The 26,267-nt window shown below is 34.8% G+C and overlaps 2 protein-coding genes across 3 annotated transcripts; one reads left to right on the forward strand and one right to left on the reverse strand.

Moving 5' to 3' along the window:
• Positions 1–359: 359 nt before the first annotated feature.
• On the reverse strand, positions 360–7,826 carry LOC140036419 (uncharacterized). Its single transcript, XM_072077818.1, has 5 exons — positions 7,594–7,826; positions 2,406–3,738; positions 1,865–1,923; positions 1,359–1,445; positions 360–472 (listed from the first exon to the last, which is right to left on the reverse strand). Exons 1-2 carry the CDS (start codon positions 7,824–7,826, stop codon positions 2,517–2,519), a joined length of 1,455 nt encoding a protein of 484 aa, XP_071933919.1. The 3' UTR covers positions 360–472; positions 1,359–1,445; positions 1,865–1,923; positions 2,406–2,516.
• An 8,133-nt stretch (positions 7,827–15,959) lies between these two features.
• On the forward strand, positions 15,960–24,845 carry LOC113729333 (phytyl ester synthase 1, chloroplastic). Of its 2 annotated transcripts, none has more exons than XM_072080740.1 (13): positions 15,960–16,468; positions 16,617–16,668; positions 17,162–17,217; positions 17,643–17,801; positions 17,956–18,060; positions 19,148–19,272; positions 19,794–19,915; positions 20,233–20,341; positions 21,711–21,844; positions 22,570–22,939; positions 23,691–23,804; positions 24,258–24,343; positions 24,474–24,845. In XM_072080740.1, exons 1-13 carry the CDS (start codon positions 16,051–16,053, stop codon positions 24,775–24,777), a joined length of 2,154 nt encoding a protein of 717 aa, XP_071936841.1. In that variant the 5' UTR covers positions 15,960–16,050; the 3' UTR covers positions 24,778–24,845. The 2 variants fall into 2 exon arrangements, with proteins under 2 accessions (XP_071936841.1, XP_027109441.2); XM_027253640.2 differs by having other exon boundaries at positions 19,169–19,272.
• Positions 24,846–26,267: the final 1,422 nt, after the last annotated feature.

Here is a 26,267-nt window from a genome sequence, read left to right on the forward strand (position 1 = left end):
TGTTGTCAATATAGAATTTAATTCAATTACAACAATTGTTGTCAATAAAGACATTTGATTTACTGACAATAGGCACTTGTCATTGGAGAAATGTGATTCAGTTACAATATCTTGTCACTGTGTAGTTTGATGTATTTCTTGCTAGAGTAATATAAAAAAATGGGAGCCACCAACAATGCTTAATGAATAACAAACACATTCACCCATTACAATAGAAAATGCCAAAATATTATAATAATTCTTCCAATATCATAATCATGTGCAACATCACATTATAAAGAGTTTGACAAGTAGTATTAGAATGAGTTGTATCATATAAGGCAAGGGAGCAGTACAAAACGAATCCAAGTCCCACAACATTTTTGTGTTATACGAAACATTTCCTAAGCATAAGATAGCACTATAACCAGTTTTTGAGCTAATAAGTAGCCTCGGCTACTCATCTTCCAAAACTCTAAAATGTGCAATATATCTGCAATAGAAAAATACAATTATTAGTAGATGACAAAACAAACTTGAGACAAGGAAAATCAAATGAGGATTCACAAAAAATAAAGTCTCATTTATTTAAACTCTCATCCAAATAGTGACTACATAAAGAGCAGAATAAGAGACAAAATAAAAGCAAAGATAGCTCTTAATATGCACATAGGAACCAATTATAGAGAGTAAAAACCAGGTATTGTCACAGACAAAGAAAACTCTTAATATCAAAGACGTATAACAGCCTTCAAATTTCCTCAATAAAAAAACAAAAGTAACAAGCATTTACTAAATTCTTTGGCAAATTACATGTTAATATTGTCACAGACCAAGGATTAAGGTTCAATAACTTATGCTATTTTTGAATCGCAACAGCCACTGTATCTATAATAAATATGCCTTAGTCACAATTTAAGGTCTCATATATGCTGGAAAATTACAAGAGCGTCTCATTTACAAACATAACACAATTTAGACAAGTATATATAGTTGAAAATAGGTTTATGCTGGAAAATCACTTGTTGTCCATAAAAGGGCAGCAAGTAACATAATGAAGACACGGCAGTTAATTTAATCTTCCCAAACAACAACAATGAAAAGTAAACAAAATGGAACACAGCCATATTTGAGATTGTCATGAATTGGAGCAAGAACACAAAAAAGTACCAAAAAAATCATAGTAGTTAGTCTTAGCTATTAAATCACATTAACCACTGTGCACCTACATATGCATTATATACATAGTGCATTTAGTAGTTGTATAGCAACATTTCAATTTTTAGGATGATTTAGAAAGTATAAATTTATAGTGAATTGGATTGGCTATAAATAACAGAAAAAAAGAAGCAAAGAGGAGATAGAGAGTATAAGGGTACCACAAGCGAAAATGGTAGCTTGATTGGTAGATTGTAATATCCTAGACCCAAATCCGAATCCGAAGCCTCTGTCAACAGGTTCAATTGCTGCAAATAATAACAAAAATCAGTCGACTGCAGGAGACATTAAGAAGCTAACTTGAAGCTAATACTAGCACTAGAAAACTATAGAAGGAATTCTTGGTCCTAAAACTAATTGAGAGCCCTCTTGGCCAATAAGTCAGCAAACAATAATGCAAAAAAAAGGAAGCTGAATCAATTACTCTCACACAAACAACTCAACTAAACCATGCAAAAACTTCCAAAAGGAAGGAAAAGAAAATTACTCCTATCATATTCATTAATTGGCAGGAAAATCAAACACAAATCAGAGACCACTTGTAGCTTGTTTATATGCAAATGTCTCCTAGAACAAAGTGAAAATTGTCACTTTTACAAAAACTTTGTTGACAAGACCCAACCATTTGAAACAAGTCTAACATAGATAGAAAGGAGTATATACTTACCCAAACATCACAATAATTGGGAATTCCATAGCAGGGACCAATAGCATCAGCATAATGAGCTGCAAGACAATAACAAACCAATGATGTCCCTACGAAATGATAATGTGCATTATAAGCTCGAAGACAATGAATAAAATGGTAGCTGTAGTTCTTATAAGAAAATGTTTGCATATAAAACATATGTTTTCTTCTTTTAATTTTGATACTAATCTATACTTGTACCTAATTACGTTACAACTACATATTCCAAGAGCACTACATAATCATCAAAACTTACATATTCATTCGATTTATTTATTTATATTTTTTTTAAGTCCAAATATAAGCAATTGGAACACCTATTCATATCACAGTAATAATGATACACAACTTTCAGGCTGAGTTCCAAGTTCAAAATAAGCTACTCATTACTCGCGTATAATCTACACCTATACCTACATAATTCCACATACAAACTCACATTCAAGAATTAAAGCAAATTATCTCATTCACTTTTGATATCACTTAGAAACCAAAAGGATCTCAGGCTTTTTAGCCTTACTGGGTGTATTAGCATTGGAGGTAGCACTGGCAGCTGCAGCTGCAGCAACAGCCTCGCGTGCCCTGTTATCTAGCTAAATCAGACTGCTAGTCGCCAAAATGGCCTGCGGGTTCAGGTCATGGGAGGCCCAGCATACAAGCTCCTTATTGCCACTGAAGTTGCTGCTTTCACATCCTCTGTAATCAAATGCCCTAGCAAGCAGTGCCCCAAAATCCTCAATGCCGGCTGTAATAACTCCCATGGCAGCGGAATTCTCACCCCCTGTGACCTCAACTCGTCATCCCTCCCCTCACTTCGCAAATGCCGAATTTCTTCCACAACATCCTCAATCTCATTGTGACCCCTCGAGTCACCCGAAAGCCCATGGCTACTTTCAGTAAAATTATCAGGTTTTTGGGTAGTAAAATCATCGAAATCAGATTTACAAGGGCAATCCTGACTTGCCCAATCTGCCGAAAATTTGCAAAAATCAAGCTTTGACCAACTGGGCATTTGCGAGATCTGCTTATAATAACAATCAAGGGCAATGCCTACAATGGAAGCTCGTTTAGTAGACTTCACCGCCATCTGGGGTTCGAGAGGAGGCGATAGAACGCCGACTAGAGGCCGAGACGAGGGGTTATTGTTAATGGGGTTCGATTTATTCGAAGGGGGATTTCGAGAGGAGTGATAAAGAGAAGGTTGAGAGAGATCAGGGATTGAAATGAGCACGGGTATACCCGAATGAGCCTTGACTTCAGATGAGTAGAGGACAAGAAGGACAGCTTCGAAGCCGGCGAGATTAGGGGTGGGGGAGATAGCGGATGTGGTGGAGGAGGAGTGGATGCGGGATAGATAGAAGGAGGAGAGGAGAGGGATATAGCAGAGGACAACGAGGCGGAGTTCGGAGTCAGCGGAGAGGAAGGTGTCGTATAGCCACAGGCAAAGAGAGTCGTCGTCGGAGCCGGATGAAGGGGAGGAGAGGGAAGATGAGATGGAAGAATAGGCGGCGGAAGAGAGGAGGAGGGAGCGGGCAGGGCGGTCGGAGTCGGCAAGGAACGAGAGAACTGAGGAGGTTTCGGGGAGAAGAGTGGAGAGGAGATGGATTCGAGTGCGGGCTTTTGATATGGACTCCCACCAGGAGTGCATCGAGTCGGAGTTATTTGCTCCGGCAGCGATGCGGTGGGGAGCAGGACCACCGTTTTGGTGGTTGAAGGAAGTGGAGTTAGATGGGTTAATCTCGGTGGAAGAGGTGGATGAAGAAGGGGATCCACTCCTACCACTATAGCTAATTAAAACCTTCACCTTCGTCCCCAAACTCAATCTCTCAAACCCGTTTCCACCACCAACTCCGCTGAAAACCTTTATCTTGCACAATAAAAAAATGAAGTAATGGTATTCACAACTAAAATAATTCTAGTGGAGATGATTTCGCCCATAACTCAAACAATATCCAAAAAACTTGGGCACAAATTTTCATATCAAATTAACTGATAATCATTCTAAGTTAAGTAGTCACAAGTTTATTTACACTAATGAATTATTTATTTATTCAATTATTTTTATTCTAATGAAGTTATTACATATACAAGAAAATTAAATTAACAAGTAGTCTCATAAGTATACAACAGTTAAAAATCATTAGAGAACACATAATGATTACAAAAACACAATGCTTTTTTTTATTTTTAATTTGGTTTGAAGCATAGATTTTATTGCTATAGTATTATTCTTTATTTTTTAGTACAAAAACACAAATTTTCATCAATATAGGTGGCAAAATTTGTTAATTACATATAAGTGAAAATATACTTTTATAATTTGCAAATATTTTAGCCCTGCAATTTTTTATAATTGCAGCACTAAAGTACATCATTAATTGAAAATAACGAAAGTCAAATTCTATGGTTATAACAGACTTTCATTAAAAATAATCAAATGCTATTAATAAGACATTATTGTTAAGTCAAAATCAAAGAAAATTTAGTGATGACATAATGTTATCACTAATTTATTCAAGATTATAATGACAAGAAAAGTTCTCATTAACAAAATTGCTAGTTTTTAATATTGTCAATTGCTAGTTTTTAATACTTTTGTGAAAATATTGATAATGGTTGAGAAAATTTTGTTACATTACCGCAAGTGATAAATGTACTTTTGTTCTTTTTGAAACATTTATTTTAATGTTTAATTTTGTTTAAAACTATTGTACTAGTATAGATTTGCAAGACAAAACTTAAGTTCTCAATAGTTAAAAAATTCATTACAGAGAAAACACAAAGTAGTAGTTGCAAAATGTGTATAAATTACAAATATTTTAATGTGTATAAATTACAGTTTATTTTAATGTTTAATTTTGTTTGAAACTATTTTACTAGTATACATTTGCAAGACATAGATTTATGGGTAATTTCTTTTTTTTTTCCTTTCACATATTTAATTTATGTTAAATACAAAACCTACCAGTTTCCCTTCCATAAAAATATTAGTGCAACACTTTTTGAATTTTACTTACAAACATTTATGTATTTAACATAAATTAAATGATTCGGAGTGAAATACCCATAAAGAGCAGAATATTTGTTCATGTAATGGAGGAAACCCACAAAGAGTTGGTATTTTATGGGCCATTTCTTTTTTTAAAAAAATTTAATTTATGTTGAAAAGATAACCTGCCAGTTTTCGTTTTGTAAGAAATCAGTGTAACACTTTTTGAATTTTACTTACAAACATTTATAAATTTATCATAAATTATATGTTTGAGAGTAAAATGCCCATAAAAAGTTGGTACTTTGAATAGATAATGCTCATTTGCCCATAAACTACACTCCCTGAAGGCTATTTTGTTAATTACTTTGTAGTACTTTGTTATTCCTTTGCTAATACTACTTGGCATGTAGTACAAAGGATAAATCTGGCATAAATTTCTTATTCCATTGATAAAATGACCTGTCTGCCTTATAACTATTGTAATGAAAGATATATCTTTAGAGTTTATAACAAATTATTACTTAAGTTTGAGAAAATTATAAAATATTTATGCATAGTTTATCAAGATACCATTCGCAATTTCCTAATAAAAAAATAGGGGCTAAATTGTAAAAGTTAGGGTGCCATAATAGAAATAATAAAATTGGTGTATTACATATGGGGGTTAAATTGCAAAAGTTAGAGTGTCATAGTAGAATTAATGAAATTGGTGAATTACATATGGGGCTAAATTACAAAAGTTAGGGAGTAATAATAGAATTAAAGAAATCGGTGTACTACATATGGGGCTAAATTGTAAAAGTTAAGGTATCATAATGGAATTAATGGAATTTTTTACAACATTTGGGGCTAAATCGCAAAAGTTAGGGTGGCACAGTAGAATTAATGAAAGTGACTTAGAAATAAGTACTTTAAACAGTGACGATCAATTCTTGTCACTAAATCCGAATCGGTAGAGTGACAGTGACGATATTCGAAGTTGTCACTATATAGAGCATTTTAGTGACAACTTTTTCAAGGTCGTCACTGAAGACTTAGTTGCTTTGAGCAATTATGACAACTTTCCTTGTCGTCACTAAACAACCTCGTTTTGTGACGACTTTTGTCGTCACTAAAAAATGTTGTCACTAATGACCATATTTCTTGCAGTGTAGTTTGTGACGAAACATTTAGTTGCTTTGATGCAATTGTGACAACTTTAGGTGTCGCGACTAAAGAAGCTCCTTTTGTGACGACCTATTGTCATCACTACAGAATGTTGTCACTAATAACTTTTTTTTTTAGTGATCAGTGACGACAACAAAAAGTCGTCCGTAAATAGGCCAAGCAATAGTGATGATGTTCTTAATGTCGTCACTATTGTGTGTTCTAAACACTCCCGCGCTCTTGCTAAATCTTGGCGGGAATTTACTAGTGACGACTTTTCTAAGTCGTCACAAATGAGTTGGCTCCCATTAGAGGTTTGTGACGAGTTAGAAAGTCGTCAATAAAGGATCCACTTTTGTGACAACTTTTTTTCGTCACAGAGAAAAGTTGTCACTGATGACCAATTTTCTTGTAGTTCCGGCCGGAACTTGGCAGGATTTATGGTCGGATTTCTGGCCAGATTGTGGTCAGTGAGGGCTGCTCTTTACGCGGAAAATTCAATTTCACCTCCAACAAGTCACATGTAATGCCAAACATGTGACAAGCACTTTGCAGCTGTAAAAGGGAGGTGTAAGCCTCATTCCTTGACCACCTTTCATCTTTATATAGCCAAAACTTGCAAGATTGAAGAGAGATATACGGGAGAGAAACTTGGAGTTTGCAGAAATGTAGTTCTTCCATTTTTCTTAGTATAGGATAGTTTAGTTAGTAGTTCATCCACTCTTGTATATTGGCTAGATTAGGATGAAGATGGAGATGAAGAAGGAGGAGTTGAATCTCAAGTGACATAGGTTATCTCTTCTTCAACTCTATATCTTTTGTATTGGATTCTTAAGTATGGTTAATATGCAAGTTCTGGATTTTGTGTTTATTATGTGTCTTTAAAGTTTATGCCTTGGGTTTGGTTGAACTTTCTATGATTGTTAGTATTTATTATTTGGCTATTTGATTGCTATTATTTGAGCAAGTTATTTTAGCACTTTGGCTCTTTAAATCATGATTAAACTGGTACTATTAATTGTGATTATCTAAGGTGTTGTTTCTGCAATGAAAATTGAGATTTAACACTGATTCAAAAAGTGCTAAACATAAGGAGTACACTCACGAGAGTAGAGGTCCACCTATGTGGTTTTAGTGATTAATTTCATATAATTTCATTGAAGATATGAACTTGTAGCTGATTTCATAACCATGCGAATAGGTATGGATTAGTTATAAGTATAGTTGATTCACTACGAAAGTAGGTTTCATATGCATAAGGAAATTACACCATAGCTAGCCTAGATAGTAGTATTCAATGATCCAAAAATGGCACTTGCATGAATAGTTAAGAATACCATAACCTAAGGAGTTTTCATTTGTTATTTTCTTGTATAAGTTCAGTAGGTTTGGCACCATGATTGTGTGAGCATTTCCAAAATTTCACAGGAATGATCAATTTCAATGATCGGTGCCGTTGGAGCTTCCCATGGCTAGAATTTGTTTATGCAGTGTGCTTTGACTATTGTATTCTTTCATACCAAGTCTATCCTTGATTGAGTGATTAGTTAGCAAAAGGAAGCCTTCTGACCTTTCTAGGGTCATATTGGGTACTGCCTCTTTGATCACAGCAACAATGACATCACCAATATGAGCATATAGAAGATTGCTAGCTCCTATGATTTGAATGCACATCAATTCTCGAGCCCTGCTGTTATCTGCTACATTTAAATGGGTTTGAGGTTGAATCATATCATTTTGAAATCTGTCCTTGAATTTCACGTTCAAATGTTTGAACCGTATGGTGCCGCTATTCCTGACCATTAGTGCACTTTTGTGTGGCTGCTTCCTGTGCGTTTGATTAGTTTTTCCGCTTTGTGAGAGCACCAAGAAGATTGTTATAGAAGAGATCCTTGTTAAATTAGATTCCACAGTAGAAATCGTCTTCCACATTTTATATCCAAGGCTTTGTCTTCTGTCCAGAATTGCTGCGATTTCAGCTAGAAGGAAAAGATGTCTGTTATGGGTCACTAAGTATGTTGTTTATTGTTCTTTCTGTTCTCATTATACATACCATTCTTAGCTTCTTTTTTTTTGTGTTTGTCCTTATATGAATTATTGTTTACCTGCTGTTTCTTTCCAATTGGCAATTCATTGTCTGGTTGCATTGAATTGGTTTTCTGTTGTTGCTACTTATGTGCTTTCATCTATTTCTTTTTAAATTTACATGCTTAGTGTTCACTCTTATCATTACGCAAAGTTGATAGTCCTAATTTCATTATTACTTGGAGTTGATTGTTTTTGCTATGTTACTCTCTGGTTATATATGGAGTCACGATCTGCTTTCTATGATTGGTATATGTTGTCACATTACTTTTCTATGTTGATTAAATATTATATATATATATATATATCTGTATTTACTTTATTCTGTATATCAATATGTATTTAGTTATTCTTATTATATATATTTGTTAACTATTCCATAGACATTGCGTCTTCTATTTCAGAAGCATAGATATCTGTTCATAATGGCTCCAAAAAGAAAATATGTTAGCTTAGAGGAACACTATCGTGAGCGAAATAGAAGGTGCCGTGACTGCTGTGGTGCAGCAAAATCACAAGAACTTGGTTATTCTATTACTTCATATTACCAACAAGTCAAAAATCTACTAAGAAATATCTAGTTGGTATTAGCATTAGATATCTCATTACATGCCTAATTTTACAGCAGACCATCCAACTATATTCGTTTTGCTCCTCCAAAACCTTTTCAATGACAACCTCGGCAACCTCGCACCTTGCGCGAGGACCATATCAACAAGTACCTATGTGTGTGTATGGATACACGTGTGTGTATACACTAGGGAAGGGGAGCCCATGCATCATGTAGGAGTTTGGTGCCCCTGATTTAAGGTAGTTAGTAGTTATTATTTGAAATAGTAGCATTGACCACTAATTTTTAATAAGAAAAAGAAAACCATGAAAAAGATTAAGGATAACTGTGTATTAAAATTCATAAGAATCAAAGATTACGTAAAAGCAGAATTCATAACTTTTATTCCCTAATTTGTTTGCATATAGTATATAACAACATCATGTTGCAGCCGATACTAATATTTACATAAAGTCAAAGTAGTAGTTTATTCCATTTAATTTTTTATTACAGATGGTAGTAGTATTCTCTCCTATCGATTTTGTGCATCCGTTTGGATTGTCTCTATTATTTTGTAGATAGGTTGAGAGTTGCAAAACCGTTAAATATATTATTAGAAACTACTTTTACGTATAATATTTTTCCTCCATTATCTATAGTATGATGTTTGGTTGGGTACGATAGCAATGTAAGCTATTGGTTCGCTTTCGTTGCCTTTGTCAATACATTTTTTATTAATTGGATAGGTTTTAGAGTTAGTGTGATTGGTTGATAGTTGCATAACATTAGTGAGAATATATTTAAATACATTTTTATTAATTAGCTATGTGTTAGTCGAACTGCTGATCAACAATGATGACTTGTCTGGTATGTGGATCTGCTGTTGTAGGTTGGGGTTGAATGGGAATAGTAAATCTAGGGAGGTCAGAACATATGGATTTTTTGTTTCTATCAATGTGGGAGATGAAGACATATGGAATGAGTGGCCTGTCAATTTCTTGAAATTATTGGATCGGAGTAGTGTTGTCAATAATCCATAAATATTCAGTTTTGCTACTAGAATTTGTGGTCAAAATAGATTGAACTTTTGCATTAGAGATTAGTACCTTTTATGGGATAAGAGCAATTTGTTGAAAAATTCTATGTCTGCACTATAAATTAGTGCTCCAGCCTTTTGTCTCTGTGTAGCAAAAATGCATTAGAAGAAAATGTTAGATAGAAAATTTTATTTTTACAAAAGTGGTTTTGGTTTACAAGATGAGATTGAGGCAAAATAAAATTGAAATGAAAAATGTAATTATACTGTGAAAAAAATGTGAAACGGGAAAAATATCATTTAAGGTGTAGATGACGAATGGAATTTAGAAGTTGATTCCTTAAGTACTACTATTGAGTCTCAATAAGCAATGAAACTGATGCATATCAATACGTAAGGTGAAATGATACATGCCAACCACTGTACTAAAAGTGATTGAAGTAGAAGTCAGAAAAGATAGAGTTTATTTTATATGGTTCATGTTTTCATACATTACCTGATTGTTGACAAAGAGTAATTTCTAATAGTGTTCTCCATCTTTTGAGTACTATGGTTTTTGTTTCTCAATCACTTGAATAATAATACTCCAATTGTGAGTGAGATGTTGTATTTCTAACCACTCAAGTAAGTTACCAGTCATTGTTCGTCATTTGAATAGAATTTAGAGTAGTTATGTTACGATTGAAGAAATAGTAAATACGAAATTTGGAACAAAACTTAATTAATCAAAGATTTGAATTTGAAGTTTGGATACGATGTAGCCAAAATTAGAATAAATTGCTCACTTATGAATTGGAAGTTGAAGCCACTGTTAGAAATTGTGCATCTAAATTTATTCATGTCAGTTGTTGGGTATTAGCATGAAAGGAATGAAAAGAACAAGAAAGCTATGCATAAATATCCTATACACCCATATTTTGCGAAAACCAAACACACACATTGATGAGGATACATAAGGCGCTAGAGGTGGCAAAATGGGCGGGATGGGCGGGATTTACTTGGGTTTAAGATGGAACCGAGTCATATGGGTTTGGGCCCAATCTTACCCATATGTGTTTTGGGACTAACTTGGGCGGGATCACTTTGGGATGGGTTTAGATTGATCCCGCCCAATACCCAAATCTATTTTCTATATATATTTTTTCCTTTAATTCATTTTTTATTTTTTATATAACTTTAATATTTTTGATTTATTAAATTTGTTTTAGTTTTATTAAATAAACATGCAAGTGCTTTATACTCAGGATTCCCACCAAAAATTGGATTAACAAATAAAGGAAAAGATAGATATAATACAGCCATATTCCAACATATATCAAGATGGCTAAGGCACTTAAGATGTTGAATATTTATCCTCATCATTGTCCAAGGATGACAGGTCTAAACTGACTGAAATGCTGGAAATTCTTATGGATAATGACTATGAAGACTGCTAGATTATATTCGCTGGTATGACAATAAAAATTGTTAAAGATAATTTTTGAATCTAAGACTCTGTTTGGATTGGCTATATTTTCAAAAAACAAAATTTTCAAATACAATAACTCAAAAAATATCTCATCCATATTAGTATATCAAATATTTCAAAAAAAATTTATAGCAAAAATTTTTCATGTACACTGCGACAATAAAATATTTCAAAAGCACCCCAAAAAATAACTAATTCAAACAGAGCCCTTGCTATTTGAGCCCAATGGGTACCCAAGTATTTCCCAAAATTTCCCATCAATTAATGGGTACAATTGGGATTTGTCCCATTTTAAACCAATATCAAATTCCAGTACCCATCCCGCCCAAAGTCCCAATGGGCATGGGTAACCCATTGGGACTTGGGACAAATTGCCACCTCTATAAGGTGCAATGCATTTAAGTAATTACAGCAACATAAAAGCCATTATGACTTGTACCTACTAGTAAAAAGACCATACAGGTAACCTCACATTCCTGAAATGTCCATGCCTTAGAAAAATTCGCACTACATTTGAAAAAAAATACACCCGCATTTTGGTAAACACAAGAAAACACATTATATCATAAATTGTACTTTGCGCTATAACTACACTCCATACAACCTCATAATCCCAAAATGCCCTTGCCCATGCAGTTGAAATTCAAAACTATTTTTGACCAAAACTTGTTCTTATATAATATAAAAGATAAAGATATATACACACATATATATTAATTATAATTTTTATCTTTTTGAGTCTTATTTTGCATACTTGTGACCCCTTTAAAGGATTACTCTAGAGTTTAGCAATTAATGCATTGGCACTAATTATGTCACGACCCGAGTCCAAGGGCTGGCCCAAGCAATTTTGGACCGAAATCAACTGATCCAAAATGGTTAACCCAAATTACTATGTAACTCAAGCACCCTAGTCCTTAAACCATTATTTTCCTCTTTCTCTTACTGATGTGGGATATCTCATTCTCTCCATCTTTAGGATTTTGCGTCCTCGCAAAGCCGTTAGAATTCAAACTGTCCACTTTATATCCCATTCTCCCCAACTTTAGGACCTTGTGTCCTTGTAAAACCCATCAGAATTTAAATTGTACACTTGGTATCCCATTCTCCCCACCTTTAGGATCTTGCGTCCTCGCAAAACCCGTCAGAATTTAAACGAGCTCTAGAGGTGGCCCCCGTTCGATGAACCATAGTCCATTGGCCTTGGCTCACCCTACGTAGAGATAACGTGAGATTCGCTCTGATATCAACTATCACAACTCGAGTCCAAGGGCTGGCTCAAGCAAATTTTGGATCGAAATCCATTGGCCCAAAATGGTTAACCCAAATTATTATGTGGTCCAAGCACCCAAGTCCTTAAACCATTCTTTTCCTCTTCTCTTACGGATGTGAGATATCTCAAATTAGACCTTGAAAGGATATTTAGCCCCTCCCAATGCCTCATTAGCTTTAGGTCTACATTCATATAAAAACATCCAAATTTGAAATGTTTTATGGTTAGATTAGGAAAATTTTGACTAAACCTCATAACTAGTTTAGTTTAGTTTGAAAGGATGCCCTAGGTTCGAACTAATCGAATCTTTATCTTTCCTTTCTTCAACCGTGATTCCCAAACTGATTTTCTCTCATTAAGATTTGAAGTAGTCTAAAAGGGATTTTCTCATTTCTTTTACTGAAAAACACCTAAATTTAATACTAAGGGCGACTCCCTTTTTCTCAAAAATCCTTTTTAAACCATGTGTTTGGGCCCAAATTATTGCATTTTTTAAAGTCCCATTTTAGGTCTTTTTCCCTTTATTTTTTGAAATAAAAAATCCATTTTTTTATTCCATTCTTTTTACTTAGGAAAATATTTCGCGAAAGCTCATCCCCACCCAAAATTGCCATATACGCTATCCCCAAACATAGAACAGTACAGAAACTAGCTAAGACTAAAAATCAAGAATCAGCCAAGAATTATGTGCAACAGGATAAAACTCACTCAAATAAATACATTTGCAATAAGGATCGGACGGGCATACTTCACGACAATTGCATTCTTCTCAAACTTGCTAGATTTAACAAGCGTGAAGGTTAGAAGCTAAGTAAGGACTGTGCAGTGTCCTTATATGCAAACCTAGGCCAATAAACAGAATATATATATATATATATATATATATAAATTAGTCAAGCCTACACCAAGCAAATAGAAAATTAAAAAAAAAAAGAATGGCACATCGACAGAAATTGAAAGAAATTACACTGTCATCAACACCCCAGAAATGAAGACAAAAGCTTAAACTTCCCTTCATCCCACTTAAACCTCGAAAAGATGGCAAATGCAAGAGAAAAACCAATAGCGGTGACTATAACAACAGCCGAGGAATAGAACTCCAAATATGACACCCTCCCAGTTACAATTTAGTGACGTAATACAGTCAAATTTCAATTTTATCAAATGCACCCTTAGCTTTTAGGAGTTTTGCCTATGCGGCCACTTAACTAATTAAAAATATTCTATTTTGAGGGAGGGATGAATTAAGTTGTACGAAAAATGGATGGTAAGTGAAAGGTTCCAATTACACTAAAAAAAATTTATTTTTATTGTTAAACATATCTGAACATGTTAAGTTCTAATTAAGTTCCTGATCTAATAAATCCGTTATACCCCAATTTGCATCATGTCCATTCGATATCTATGCAAACATAAGCACATGGCATATCACATATATACGTTCGTTATCTCCTTGGATCACCGTTGATTTCGGTAGACTCATTGAATTTATCCTGTAATACAGCCTTATCATCTTCCACTAATCCTCAGCTGGCATTCTTTGAGCAGCGATCCTGGAATAATGGAGCCTATGCATGCATGATGTACGATAAATACTGTGCACGGTATGATGGCAAATGCATGTGCTGCTTGCCAATAAGCAAAACATAGCACCAGCCCTGAAGGCAAAGAATGCCCAGCACGTGATTGGTCTGACCAACAATGGTGCTATCATGTTGGCAACACCTTACTTAGTGCTACGCTGCCTAAATCATGTCGGAGATGAGGTGAGAAGCACTTGAACAAGATAGGAGACAGAAAAAGTAACAAAAAGAAGAGTTGCAAATCGAAGTGTTTAGTTTCAAAAGCTGCAGAAATTTTCACAAAAGATTAGTTGGCTTTGTTGCGTCACCTGTAGAAATTCAAGTTGCAAGCACGACTTCCAGAAGAACAAATGGCAAAAGCTATCCATCTTCATTGGCATAAGAATCTCTTGTGAAAAGAGAGTCGTATGAGAAAACAATTTGGCCACTAAGAGGTCATTAATTCAGAAGAGGGAAATAGTAGATTTGCGTAGATGATCATTAAAAGCCTTCTATTTTGCATAAAATACAGAATTAGGGACTCTATTAACTTTGTCTCTTGCTTTCAGTAAAAGTTTTTTTAACTGAAGTAGGCAATCAAGAGCATTTACAGATACACAATCTTCTTGGAATCATTTCTCGATTTGAACGACAAATCTGGACAAGGAAACACAGTTTTGGAGTACGTATTTAGGGCTAAGAGCCTAAGAAAGAATGTTCTTTCGTCCAAGTATACTCCAAATACGAGGCTTCTACATGTTAATCCGAAGTTCAAAGATTATATTTAGGAGTAAAGCATCCAGAGAATCTTCAGGTTCATATCTGACACCAAAGCATTTAGATCGACACTTATCCCACTGAGAGGCAAGTTTGAAGGAGTGGAAACATCACCCTTTCTGGTGACACACTCTCAAGGTAAGGGGGTGACTCGTCCCCATACTAACCAATTCAAACTTCATAAATAATAAGAAAATTATCTCCTAGACAATTCAAAAGCAAAGGAATTAGGAAGCACAGCGAATTTCAAATGTAAGCCTTCATCAAGAAATTAACTATGAGGCACAGGATTTTACACTTGACACCTGACGAAAGATATTCTGATCTTTACGATCAAGATATCATGCGATCTTAAGGAGTATCAGATGGAAAATCCGCCACCTCAGAAATTGGGTATGCCAGATCCACAAAACAATTTCAGGGAAGGTAATAAATTTTGTCAAAGGACATTTGACAATTTCTAGAGCCAAGGAGGAAAAAAAGATGAAGGAAGAAGTTATACTGGAATTAAGCAAGGGAATAAGTTGATAATCCACAATTTTCAAGCAAAAACAACTCTAAACTGAAGACGTATGTATTGTTAAAAAAAGATGAATTTTGAACAAATGATCCTTATAAGCTAATGTGCAGCAAAATTTAAGCAGACCCAAATTTGTTTAAGAATTTAAAAAAGTAGATTATTTAAATTTGAGAAAAACATATTAACATGTGGCCTTTCTTACATGGATATCCTCGTATATGTGATACACTGGTGATATGTATCATTACACAAATGAAAAATCAAGTATGATAACTCACGCAACTAGCGATCTAATGTTGTACCTTAGCTCCACCATTTCAAAGAAGTCCAGAATGCCAGGAATTGCTAACTAAATCACTAAAAAAAGTGAATAAAAAAGAAGAAATCACTAGTTTCCTTACAGCACGCAAGTTCATTCAAGCTGTTATCATGGTTCAGAATTCATGCATACAATTCATATGACTACATGAGTAGGTATCTTTACCAATGAAAAAAAAAAAAAAATTTTGACATTTTTAAGCACGTTTTCAGTTACTCCTTTTCACAGTAATTTCGTTTTCTTGCTGGTTTCTTGTAAGCATGAAAAGTGTGACATATTTCTGTACTTTATAGAACTGTTAGGAGAGAGTATATCAAACTAATTTGTACTAATTCTATAGCATTTTTCTTTTGTTGGCTTGAAAGGACCAATGTCATGTCTTTTTGAATCTTGTTGAATAATTTTAGATTGGATTTCTGGGACATATTGAAGGAAACATGGGATCAACAATAAATTCTTTTGCAGTATCACAGTTAGGTTCATTAATTTCAAAATTCAGATGGGATGCTTCAGTTAGGCATAGAAGTGTGAGTTCTAGGAAATTGATTAAGTTCAGGGCTAATTCAAGTAGGGTTTATGGAATTTCTGCAGCGAGACAGAATGAGAACATTGGGGATTTGAGTAGTTCTGGAAAGACATTGGCAGCAGATTATTTTGAAGGTAATGAGGGAGCAAATGATGCCGCTGAGATATTGCAGCCTTTGTGGGATGACGGATTTGGCACTCAGACATTTAAGGACTACTTAGAGATAGAAAAAGACATAGTTAGGCCAGATTACGGGCCACCGCGGTGGTTTTGCCCCATTGAATGTGGATGTCCTCTAAAGGATTCACCTGTTCTTTTGTACTTGCCTGGTAACTTTTCTTGGATATTTTATTTGAGTTCATTGTATTGCTGAGGGTTGTTCGTTATGTAATTTTTTCACTCTACTAGCAAAGGAAATTGTGATTTGCAGAATTCTCATATGAAGTTGGAATTTTACTTTAGCTTTTGTGCGTGTAGGATTAGATGGACTTGGATTGGGTTTGATCTTGCAGCATAAAGCTCTGGGGAAGTAAGTTCTACTTAGAATCCTTATAAGCACATTGTTTGCGTAGTTTCCATTTACCAACTTTATCTTGCACTCCTCTCTGACATAAAGTTGGGAGGAGCAAGCTCAAGCACCTATTGCGTTTTACATTGGTTTATTGTTCTGTCTAAATTGCACTAAAGATTTAAAGTGTACAAATCCATTCTAGTATTATATAACCATCAGGTTCGCCACATTATGCTCTTGCTGCCAGCTTAAGCTTTACTATAGGTCAAACCAAATTAATGTTTTGTTCAACTCGGATGGTTATAGTTTTTGGAATTCAGTTTTATGTCCTTTTCTTTCTGCCTGCATATCTGCACCAGGAATAACCTATTCCTTCAATATTGTGAACTGAACTATTAGCCAACAGTTTCAACTATTACTATTTGCATAAAATTCATGGCATCATAATTTGATTTTATAGGAAGACAGAATGCCATTATTGTATTAACCAAAGAGGTTTGCCTGGATACAGGGTTTTTGAAGTTCGGTGCATGCACATTCCTGTTTTTGATCGCACGCCATTTCAAGGTCTTCATCTTAATTAAAAAGATTGATTTGTAGTATGTTGGCTTCCCGAATTGCTCGTACATGTTATACTGTACTGTTGTGCATAAAAGGAGTTAGGACGGAAAGACTTTCCGAGCTAAGTACTGAGAGCATTCAGGAAAATGTTGGGTAAATGGAACTTCTGGAAGCATTGCATTTATGACTGCACTCTGACATAATGTCATCACATTCTTAACCATTATTCTTAGTCGTAAATCAGATTTTCATTGGTCCTTAAAATTAGTGAACTGGATGTCTTTGGCATGTACTCTTTGCGAATTAAACTCTTGGGATTTTCACTTTGTTGCACCAATACTAAGAATGTTACACGTCTTATTTGTCGTACACTGTTGTTGTGGTTGCTTGTATGTTCTTAAGCTCCTAAAAGAAGTATACTACATATGCAGGGCTAGTAAACTTTGTTGAGAATGCTGTGAAACTTGAGAGTGCATCTTCTCCAAAGAAGCCAATCTATTTGGTTGCTGAATCTATTGGGGCATGCATTGCATTGTCTGTTGCTGCTCGTAATCCTGTGATTGACCTGGTTGTAATATTAATCAATCCAGGTTATTCAAGAAAACTATTTGCTTCTTATAGTCTTTTGGTAGTTCATTTACATCTATCTCCTGCTAGTGTTGCAGTTCATTTATGCCAGTCGACAGCTCATTACAAGTATGCTTATACAGCAACCACTAACAATAAGGTTGAATTGCATTGCAGCAACATCATATAGCCGGTCACAACTTCGACTTTTGCTCCCTCTCTTGGAGGCTTTGCCTGATCAACTTTGTACTATGATGCCTTACCTTTTCAGCATGACTTCAGGTAGCCAATCAAGTATTTTGATATAATCTTGGCCATAATGTTGTACAAGCTCCCAATGAATTTTGCAACCTACAAAGTCTTGTTTGCTAGTTTATTTGAGATCTTAAAAAGTATAATTCTTCAAATCACTTTCAATTAAATCTTGCTGGTACTATTGTAAGTTTAATGCTTGATTCGTAACCTGCAAACGTTGCAACTTGTTGACTTTTTACATACACTTTCGTGAAGAGAAGAACTTGAGATTGTTTTGAAATTTTGAATATGGTCTAAATTGGCTTTTCAGGCTTATGATTTGGTTAAGTTGAAACTGTGAAGGGCCTCTACACATTCGATGCTATATAGCAATACCTGATTGGAATTCTTACCCCATGTGTTTTATATTCCATCTGAAATTTTCCAAATGAAAAAAATTTTTCGGGATACAGTTAGGAGTTTTGCCAAGGTTGATTTCTTTTTAGAATATCAACAGAGAGTGAAGGGGAAATTTTGTGAGACAAAAGTTATTTCAAAGAAAGAAAGAAGAAGATGAAGAAGAAGATTGTGGATGACAAAAATTACCAGAATAATGGAACACTTTAAGGCATGGTTCTTTGTAAGATTTGGTGATTTTTGATTTTTGATTTTGTTCTTCTTAATTTCTCTTTTAAATTTTGAGTTATACATATATATTTTAGTCCCCCACAATCAAGATCCCATAGGACAGCAGTAGATATGAAGATTTTTTAAGCACTAAACTAAAATTTGACACAATTGAAGTCTCCAATGACCAAAGCACTAGTGAAATCTGTCCCCTTATTATGTGAGGAAATATGTAGAATCTTCATATTTCGAGACATCTTCAGTGTCATAATAGAACATATCTGCAGTTCATACATCCCCGCAGTAACAGTACTGGACATATCGACCTGTTTCTCCTCTAACATCTGACTTTCAGTAACGCTACCCTATGCACTTGATTTATCAAAGACGGGCAAAAACCTTTTCTGAAGTTAGGAACTGCAGCAAAGTGCTCTGAGTGTTGTTCTTTCTTCCTTTTATTCTCTATTTGTAAAGAATTTTTTTAATTGAATATTCATACAAGATACAGAACGTTGCTTTCATGATCTAGGGGACTCGATCAAGAGGGCAATGTTGAATACAAGTGGCTTTTCTCTAGCCGAAGGCGCCAAGGAGGTTTTCAGAAATCTGGCTGCTTTATCACAACCTCTTTCTGTAAGAACAGAAACTTGCATCTGGTTATGCTGCATTCTTTTTTGGCGTTACATGGATTCTTTTCTTTCTGCATTCTTTTTTGGCGTTGCATTGATTCTTTTCTTTTTAGTTTCTTCACGTTGACCTGTCTGTTCTGATTACTTTTGTGCATGTTCACCTTCATAAAGAAGTAAACTATATTGTAGTTTTGAAGTTTCCAAATGAACAAAAAAAAAAGATTAAGCCTGAGAGCTCATGAAGTTCATGGATATGGATGATATCTGACTCTTTTTTGATGATATCTGACTATATGGATGATAGCAGCAGGGAAATCGTGTAAAATCTGACTCTTTTTTGACGTTAATGATGAATATGCATCACCCAGTAGTTTGGAAGATTGCGATATCTGGTAGATAATGGATCGCCAAAGTTGCTTGTCGGTTGTCGAGATGTGACCTTGTTCCCCCAAAACTGATTCTTAAGGTTAATATTCTTTGTAAAGGCTACAGCTTGCATTATGATCTTCTGCACTTCCTTTGAAGGGGTTAGCCGATATCATACCCGTGGAATTTTACACTTGGAAGCGGAAGATGCTTAAAACTGCTGCTGCTTATGCAAACTCCCGTCTCCATGCTGTCAAAGCTGAAGTTCTTGTTCTGGCAAGGTCTGCACATATTCTGGATCTTTAGCACTTTCATGATCCAGACATGTCTTCAGTCTTTATCTTTAATGTCAGAAATCTCCTGCATCCTCTGACATGCCTGTTGCTTTGCTTCAATGATTAGCCAATTACGAATATCTCTCTCAGCATCTACCTTTTGCTTATTTATTTTGCATCCAAAATTCTTTTGGGTGCACTTGTACATGACACCATTATCATCTCCTTTTCCCTCTTATTCTTGTAAAGATGCACCTGTATTATACCTAACTGTAAATCTAAATGCCATCTCCCTTAGCTTTGATAGTCTTTTTGACTTTTAGTGGGAAGGATAATATGTTTCCAAGCGAAGATGAGGGAAGACGACTTTCAGATACTGTAGGGAACTGCAAATTCCGGGGCTTCAAGGACAATGGCCACACTCTTCTATTGGTATACTCTAATTGCCAGCATTCTCAAACTTATATGTCCCTATATGAGAAACCTCAGTTCTTGTTAAGTTGGAAGCCACTGACTATTTGAAAAGTTTTTTTTTTTTTCTCCTGGCCTTTCATTTGGTCTTATGAGCATATAGACATACCCTTCATTTCCTCAAAGATAGTGTTTGTCAACTACGCACTGCTTTTCTTTAGACAGATAGTTTCTTCCTAGAGAGACCAGGTGTCCTTAATAATGAAATGAAACTCCATTTAATCTAAGCTGAGATCATATATCATAACAAGAGAAGTTTCTAGAAGTGTTGAAAAGTGATTCTGTGAGCTGTAGTTATTTGCAGAGTAAACATTTGTAAGAGGAATTTCAAGAACCTGATTGAATATTTGGAAGTATTTCTCTCTGGTTTTCTGTCTCCAATTGACTGTAGTAAATGTGTACAAAGTTAGGTAGTAACTTCAAAACAGGTCAGAACTCTTTGCCATCTATGGCTGGTACCTATAAATAACTGAGTAAATATGGATACAATTTACAAAATAACTAAGTAGGACTTCATCTTAACCCTCACAAAATCAGTCCTAAAGAACCAAGCCTGCCTGGGGCTACCAAACAACATTATGGAAGAAACGGTCCGAAAGATAATTGTACAGCAGACGTCCCAAAGTAACTGGATACTGATGTTTATATCACTTCCTTATGTTCATGGAGGATCATTCAAGGACCTGGAATTCAGGAAGCTGTGGAGCACTTAGTTTGGTATTAATTCGAGAGCAAATTCAGAACGTAACGTTTTTGAACAAATAAAAAGTTCATTCTTGAAGAAAAGTTGTTGACTATGCCTTATTACTTTCATTTAGTTACTAGGAGGATAAACCACCTGTTTATTAAGAATGATAGATATGGACAAATAACGTCGTCCAATATTGAATAAATACCATAATCCAGGATAAAATTGCTTGTGTACTTGATTCTTTGACAACTCTGCATGAGGAGAGTGTTTCTTACTTCAAGAGCTATGCTATGCACTGCTATCTAGAGACAGAAACGTGGCCACCTTAATTTTCCCATGCTTTAAAGAACTCAAATTTCAGTTCAGAGTTAGAGTGGACAACATTTCCTAGTAATTTCAATCAGCTCTTTATTATCTCATACTTTTTCATCTCAGCCAGATTACCTAATATTACATCAACTAAACTTCAAATTCAATTCAATATAGCATGAATTGTTTCAAAATTTAACTCTCTTTTAGCGCATTACATATTTTGCTGACCAGTCTGTGAAGTGATTTTTAAAATTCCTTTTTTTTTTTTTTTGGTTGAGATGTGAAAGTTGTATGGTCTTAACGTTTCAGTTTACTAAATTTTTGCAGGAAGGTACTGTTAATCTGCTGACTGTTATTAAAGGTACCGGTCACTACCGTCGTAAGACTAAGCGTGATGAAGTCTCAGATTATGTGCCTCCTAGCTTGTCAGAATACAAGTTGGCCTTCGACAAAATTCTCGGGTATGTGGAATAAAAGACACTAAGTTATTTTGATTTCTAGATACTATAGATGTAGCCTCATGAAACTTTATTCTACTAATCAGGTCATGCTTAGATCAAGTTCTGTAATGTAACAGCGGAACTTGAAGTCCAAACTTTCAGCATGTCAATGCCAAATGAACATAAATATAGAATTCATCCTTTCTTTTAATGTTGAAAAAAGAATAACTTAGTTGATGACAAACTTGGATACATGTTACACAGTGTCAATTATGGAGGAGTGATAGCTTAGATAGGCGTTCTAGTTTCCAACTATAAAGTTTGAGAAGTGCGAAACTATTTCTAAATCCAACATTCGAACAACAGGCCATAACAGATATACAGTGAAGCTTACGTTATTCATTTTTTGTTCACCTGAAATTTCACAGATAAAGTTTATGGGCTCAACAGTTTAATAGCTATCTGTTTAGAGAGCAAAACATGAACTCTGATTGCTTTTCTTGACGTGTTCAACAACTAGGACTAGTAGTCATTTCTATTGCAAGTCTATACTGGGATGAATTTATTGTTTAAATGCACAACAGATTAGATTCAGAATAAAAAAATCCTGATAAAATGTCCTGGCACCTGTCAAGCATTCTGATTAAGCGAAATGAGTTATAGTTTCCTAATGGAATTGGCTTCCAAAATATGTGGTTCTTCCTTGGCGCTTTGTCATCTCCTTGATTTAATCACATGAAATGCAGATACTACCGTCTTGCAACTAGTCCAGTGATGTACTCGACATTGGAAGATTCAAATATTGTGAGGGGTCTGAGAGGAGTTCCTGATAAAGGACCAGTTCTCTTAGTTGGTTATCACATGCTTCTTGGAGCTGAAATTTATTCCCTGGTCGAAGGATTCTTGAGAGAAAAGAATATGGTTGTCCGCGGTCTATCACACCCTGAGATGTTCACTAAAAATTTTCGATCCAAGTATGCAGAGTCTTCCAACTTTGATTTATTCGAAGTCTTTGGTGCATTACCTGTCTCAGAAAGAAACCTCTTTAAGTTGTTCTCAGCTAAATCACACGTTCTTCTCTATCCTGGTGGTGTGCGTGAGGCCCTCCACCGTAAGGTAAGGTGCCGTTATAATATCTTTTTAACTCTGTATGAAGAATTTCCTTTTTCGTTTTCTTCAGCCAGTTGACAGATTTTTCATTATACTTTTCTTTCTCCATTATTTACTGGGATCTACCCATAAGAAGTGTTGGTTTATGCTGAATAATCAGGCATGTTCAACTTTTGTATTTTTTTCGCTTATCCTGCTTAAGTGACTCAAACAATAGGCCTATGTTTCAGCCCAACAATGTTGGAAACCTGAATTTTTAAAACCAATAAGAAAGAAAGCTGTAGAACCAATTTCTCAGAGAGCATATCGTCCAGTGATGGCTGTAATGTATGATCAAAAGGCTTCTTCTAATTGATCTGGAAGACCTTCCTTGGGGTATCAAGCCCCCTTTTTCAATCCACACAAGTAAATGAAACCTCTCTCTATATTTTTAAGTAAAATGATCTCTGTGATCAGATCAGATAACCTTTTTGCTAATGTCTGTGAAACCTTTTATTTCTTTCTTCGCATACATTAACCAAATTTGGCTTGGTCTAAACATGTTAGGAGTGGAGGCTTTCTCTATTAATTCTTCCTCTTGCAGACGGCCCTGTTCCTTCTACTATTCAATCTTTTCTGAGCACATCTTCAGCTAATATGCAGCTCTTATATGAATATGAAATATTCAGGCACCACAGCATTGCTCATAAGTCGGGTTCAACCATTAATGAGTAAGATAAATCTGACCTTTCTATCTCATGTTTTTCTGTGTTCCAAGGGCGAAAGCTACAAGCTATTTTGGCCTGAGCAACCCGAATTCGTTAGAATGGCTGTAAAGTTTGGGGTAACAATTGTACCTTTTGGAGTTGTTGGGGTAGATGATATTGTGGAGGTAAGCTTACTGTGCTTCACTTAATTTGGCCTCGCACTCTTTTTTTTTTTTTTTTTTTGATGCTCAGTCACAATTACTTCCATGAGGCAAAGAAATATGAAGTTTTTTTATGTCAAATTAGCATTAGCATGGTAACATGAACTTATACTCATTGTATTGACATGACATCCATATCAGTTTAACAAACAGAGCAAAATAGAGGTTCTGATTTCAGAATTTTTGTCTTAAGATGGTAGTAAGTATAAAGGACAATATGCCCTGTTGCATACTTGAATTTGTCCAGAATAGGTTGAAAGCCACAATTTGTTATCCCTAATCAGTGTATTCCATATAATCCTGAATCTTTATGTGTGGCAGAACCCATATTTCCATCAGCTTTGCGGCCTTATATGTCATAAGAAGATACCATCAGCTTAATATCTGTATAGACTAATTATTCTTGAAATTTGGCAGTTATTCCTTGACTTCAATGAGCAAATGAGGATTCCATTTCTGAACCAGCAAATAAGACAGCAAAATCACAAAGCTATAAAGTTGAGGTGAAATCTCTTTTATGAGTAACATCTTTGACATCCTGCCACATTTCCATCATATCCATATTATAAAATTTTATTTGCATTGTACAATATCGACTTATTTGTGTTCATCTCAATCTATATCTGGATCCAGGAACCGAATTGAACGAACTGGGGAAGAGGTCTCCCACCAAGATTTGTTTGTTCCAGGCTTTTACCCAAAGATCCCTGGCCGGTTCTACTTTCTGTTTGGGAAACCAATAGAGACAGAAGGCATGAAGGAATGTTTGAAGGACGAGAAATTGACTAAGATATTATACAAGAAGATAAAGTCTGAGGTAGAAAAGAACATAGCATATTTACTTGAGAAGCGAGAGCAGGATCCCTATAGGAATATCTTGAAGCGAATGGCATACCTCTCTATGCATGTCGATCATGTTCCATCATTTGATACATGAAAAAGGATTTTCATACCAATTAGACTATAAAAGGACAATAATAAGCCTATGAAGATGTTCCCTTTTTATCTACGTTGTCTGTTACATGCATAATCATTAGATTTTCCAGCAGAGAAGTCTGAAATCAAGACAGCAGAAACAAATGATACTACTCTTCTACACATTGTTTTCAAGAAATCAGGCATGCTTAGCCGAATGATGAGCAGCTTTTTTCTTTTTCTTTTTTTTCTTTTTTGGCATTTACTTATTGTTAAGGGTACCTTACCATCAATTGAATAATCTTCCTAAGTTATTGAAGAGAAGATGGATTGCTGAGGCAACATTGCTTTCAAGTGTTAGCCTCTTGAGATGGAATTCTTGAGCCAAATAAGTGCCTTCATATTAGTCCCTAGCCCCATATATAAAAAGCTCCTTCAGTTGATGATTAGCTTAGACCAGCTGAGAAAAACTCTCAATCAAGAAAACATTAAGCCCTCAAGACAAGACTTAATATGATTTCAGAACTTGGCATAGTTTAGAGGCTTTCTGTTGCTCTCATAATCCCTCCATATAAATTTCTAATCATGAATTAAGTCATGGCATGTGCAGGAATTGAGACATAAATTGAAGGCAAGACTTCTAAAAACGTACATTTGGAAGAGGAACTTAATAATTTCGGTAAAAATTTTGAGGAGCGAAATCTTACTTTAGAATGATGTCATTGAAATATTTTTATCTTCAATAAAAAAAAAGGGAAACAAAATACAATTTTATTTTATTTTTTGAATCTTGGAGGTGATTGCCCCTATCCACGCCTTATATGTCCAATGAACCGAATGAGTTTCAGAGATGAAACCAAAACATGGTGATTCAATGCATTTGTATTAATGCACTGATTAAATACTGTCTCCATCCCAATTTACTTGTTATAATTATTAAGGGAAAATGCCCCTAAAAGGAATTTAGAACTTAATTATAATTAGAACTTAAGCAAATATGATATTAGAACTTAATTTATAAATTCCGTTTGGATTAGCTGTTTTTGGGGGGATGTTTTTGAAAAATTTTACTATAACAGTGTATATGAAAAATTTTTACTATAAAATTTTTTTGAAATATTTGATATATTGTATGGATGAGATATTTTTTAAGTTATTGTGTATTACAGTAGCATTATGTTTGAAAAACTTGTTTTTGAAAAAATGATCAATCCAAACGGATGTTTACTAGAGCGGTGGTTGATAAAAAATTTTGAGTAATAATTCTCAGAAAAAGGTACCATATTTTTGTACCAGCTAAGAATGCATGGTTTACCTAAAAAGACATTATTATATTATCTGTTTTGGTATTAAGAAAGACATGTAATTTGATTATTGTTTCAACTAAACGTTAGTTAGGGAGTTGTGGATTGCAAATCAAACATGCAATGCAATGATTAGTACATAAATATACTGTAAAAGAACACAATAATTACAATATCCATAAATCTTGAGCTCATATTTCTTATTGTA

Source organism: Coffea arabica, chromosome 2e, assembly GCF_036785885.1.
Source record: "Coffea arabica cultivar ET-39 chromosome 2e, Coffea Arabica ET-39 HiFi, whole genome shotgun sequence".
In the NCBI taxonomy this organism is placed as follows: Eukaryota; Viridiplantae; Streptophyta; class Magnoliopsida; order Gentianales; family Rubiaceae; genus Coffea; species Coffea arabica.

What these genes read in the sequence shown, in the direction of transcription:
- LOC140036419 (XM_072077818.1), bottom strand. Translation starts at nt 7,826, where the DNA reads ATGGTCAGGAATAGCGGCACCATACGGTTCAAACATTTGAACGTGAAA. An exon ending in CCCAATATGACCCTAGAAAG is followed by an intron (nt 3,739 to 7,593) that starts GTCAGAAGGCTT and finishes AAAGGTTTTCAG; the next exon opens with CGGAGTTGGTGGTGGAAACG.
- LOC113729333 (XM_072080740.1), top strand. Translation starts at nt 16,051, where the DNA reads ATGGGATCAACAATAAATTCTTTTGCAGTATCACAGTTAGGTTCATTA. An exon ending in TGTTCTTTTGTACTTGCCTG is followed by an intron (nt 16,469 to 16,616) that starts GTAACTTTTCTT and finishes TTGTGCGTGTAG; the next exon opens with GATTAGATGGACTTGGATTG. An exon ending in TGTAATATTAATCAATCCAG is followed by an intron (nt 17,802 to 17,955) that starts GTTATTCAAGAA and finishes ATTGCATTGCAG; the next exon opens with CAACATCATATAGCCGGTCA.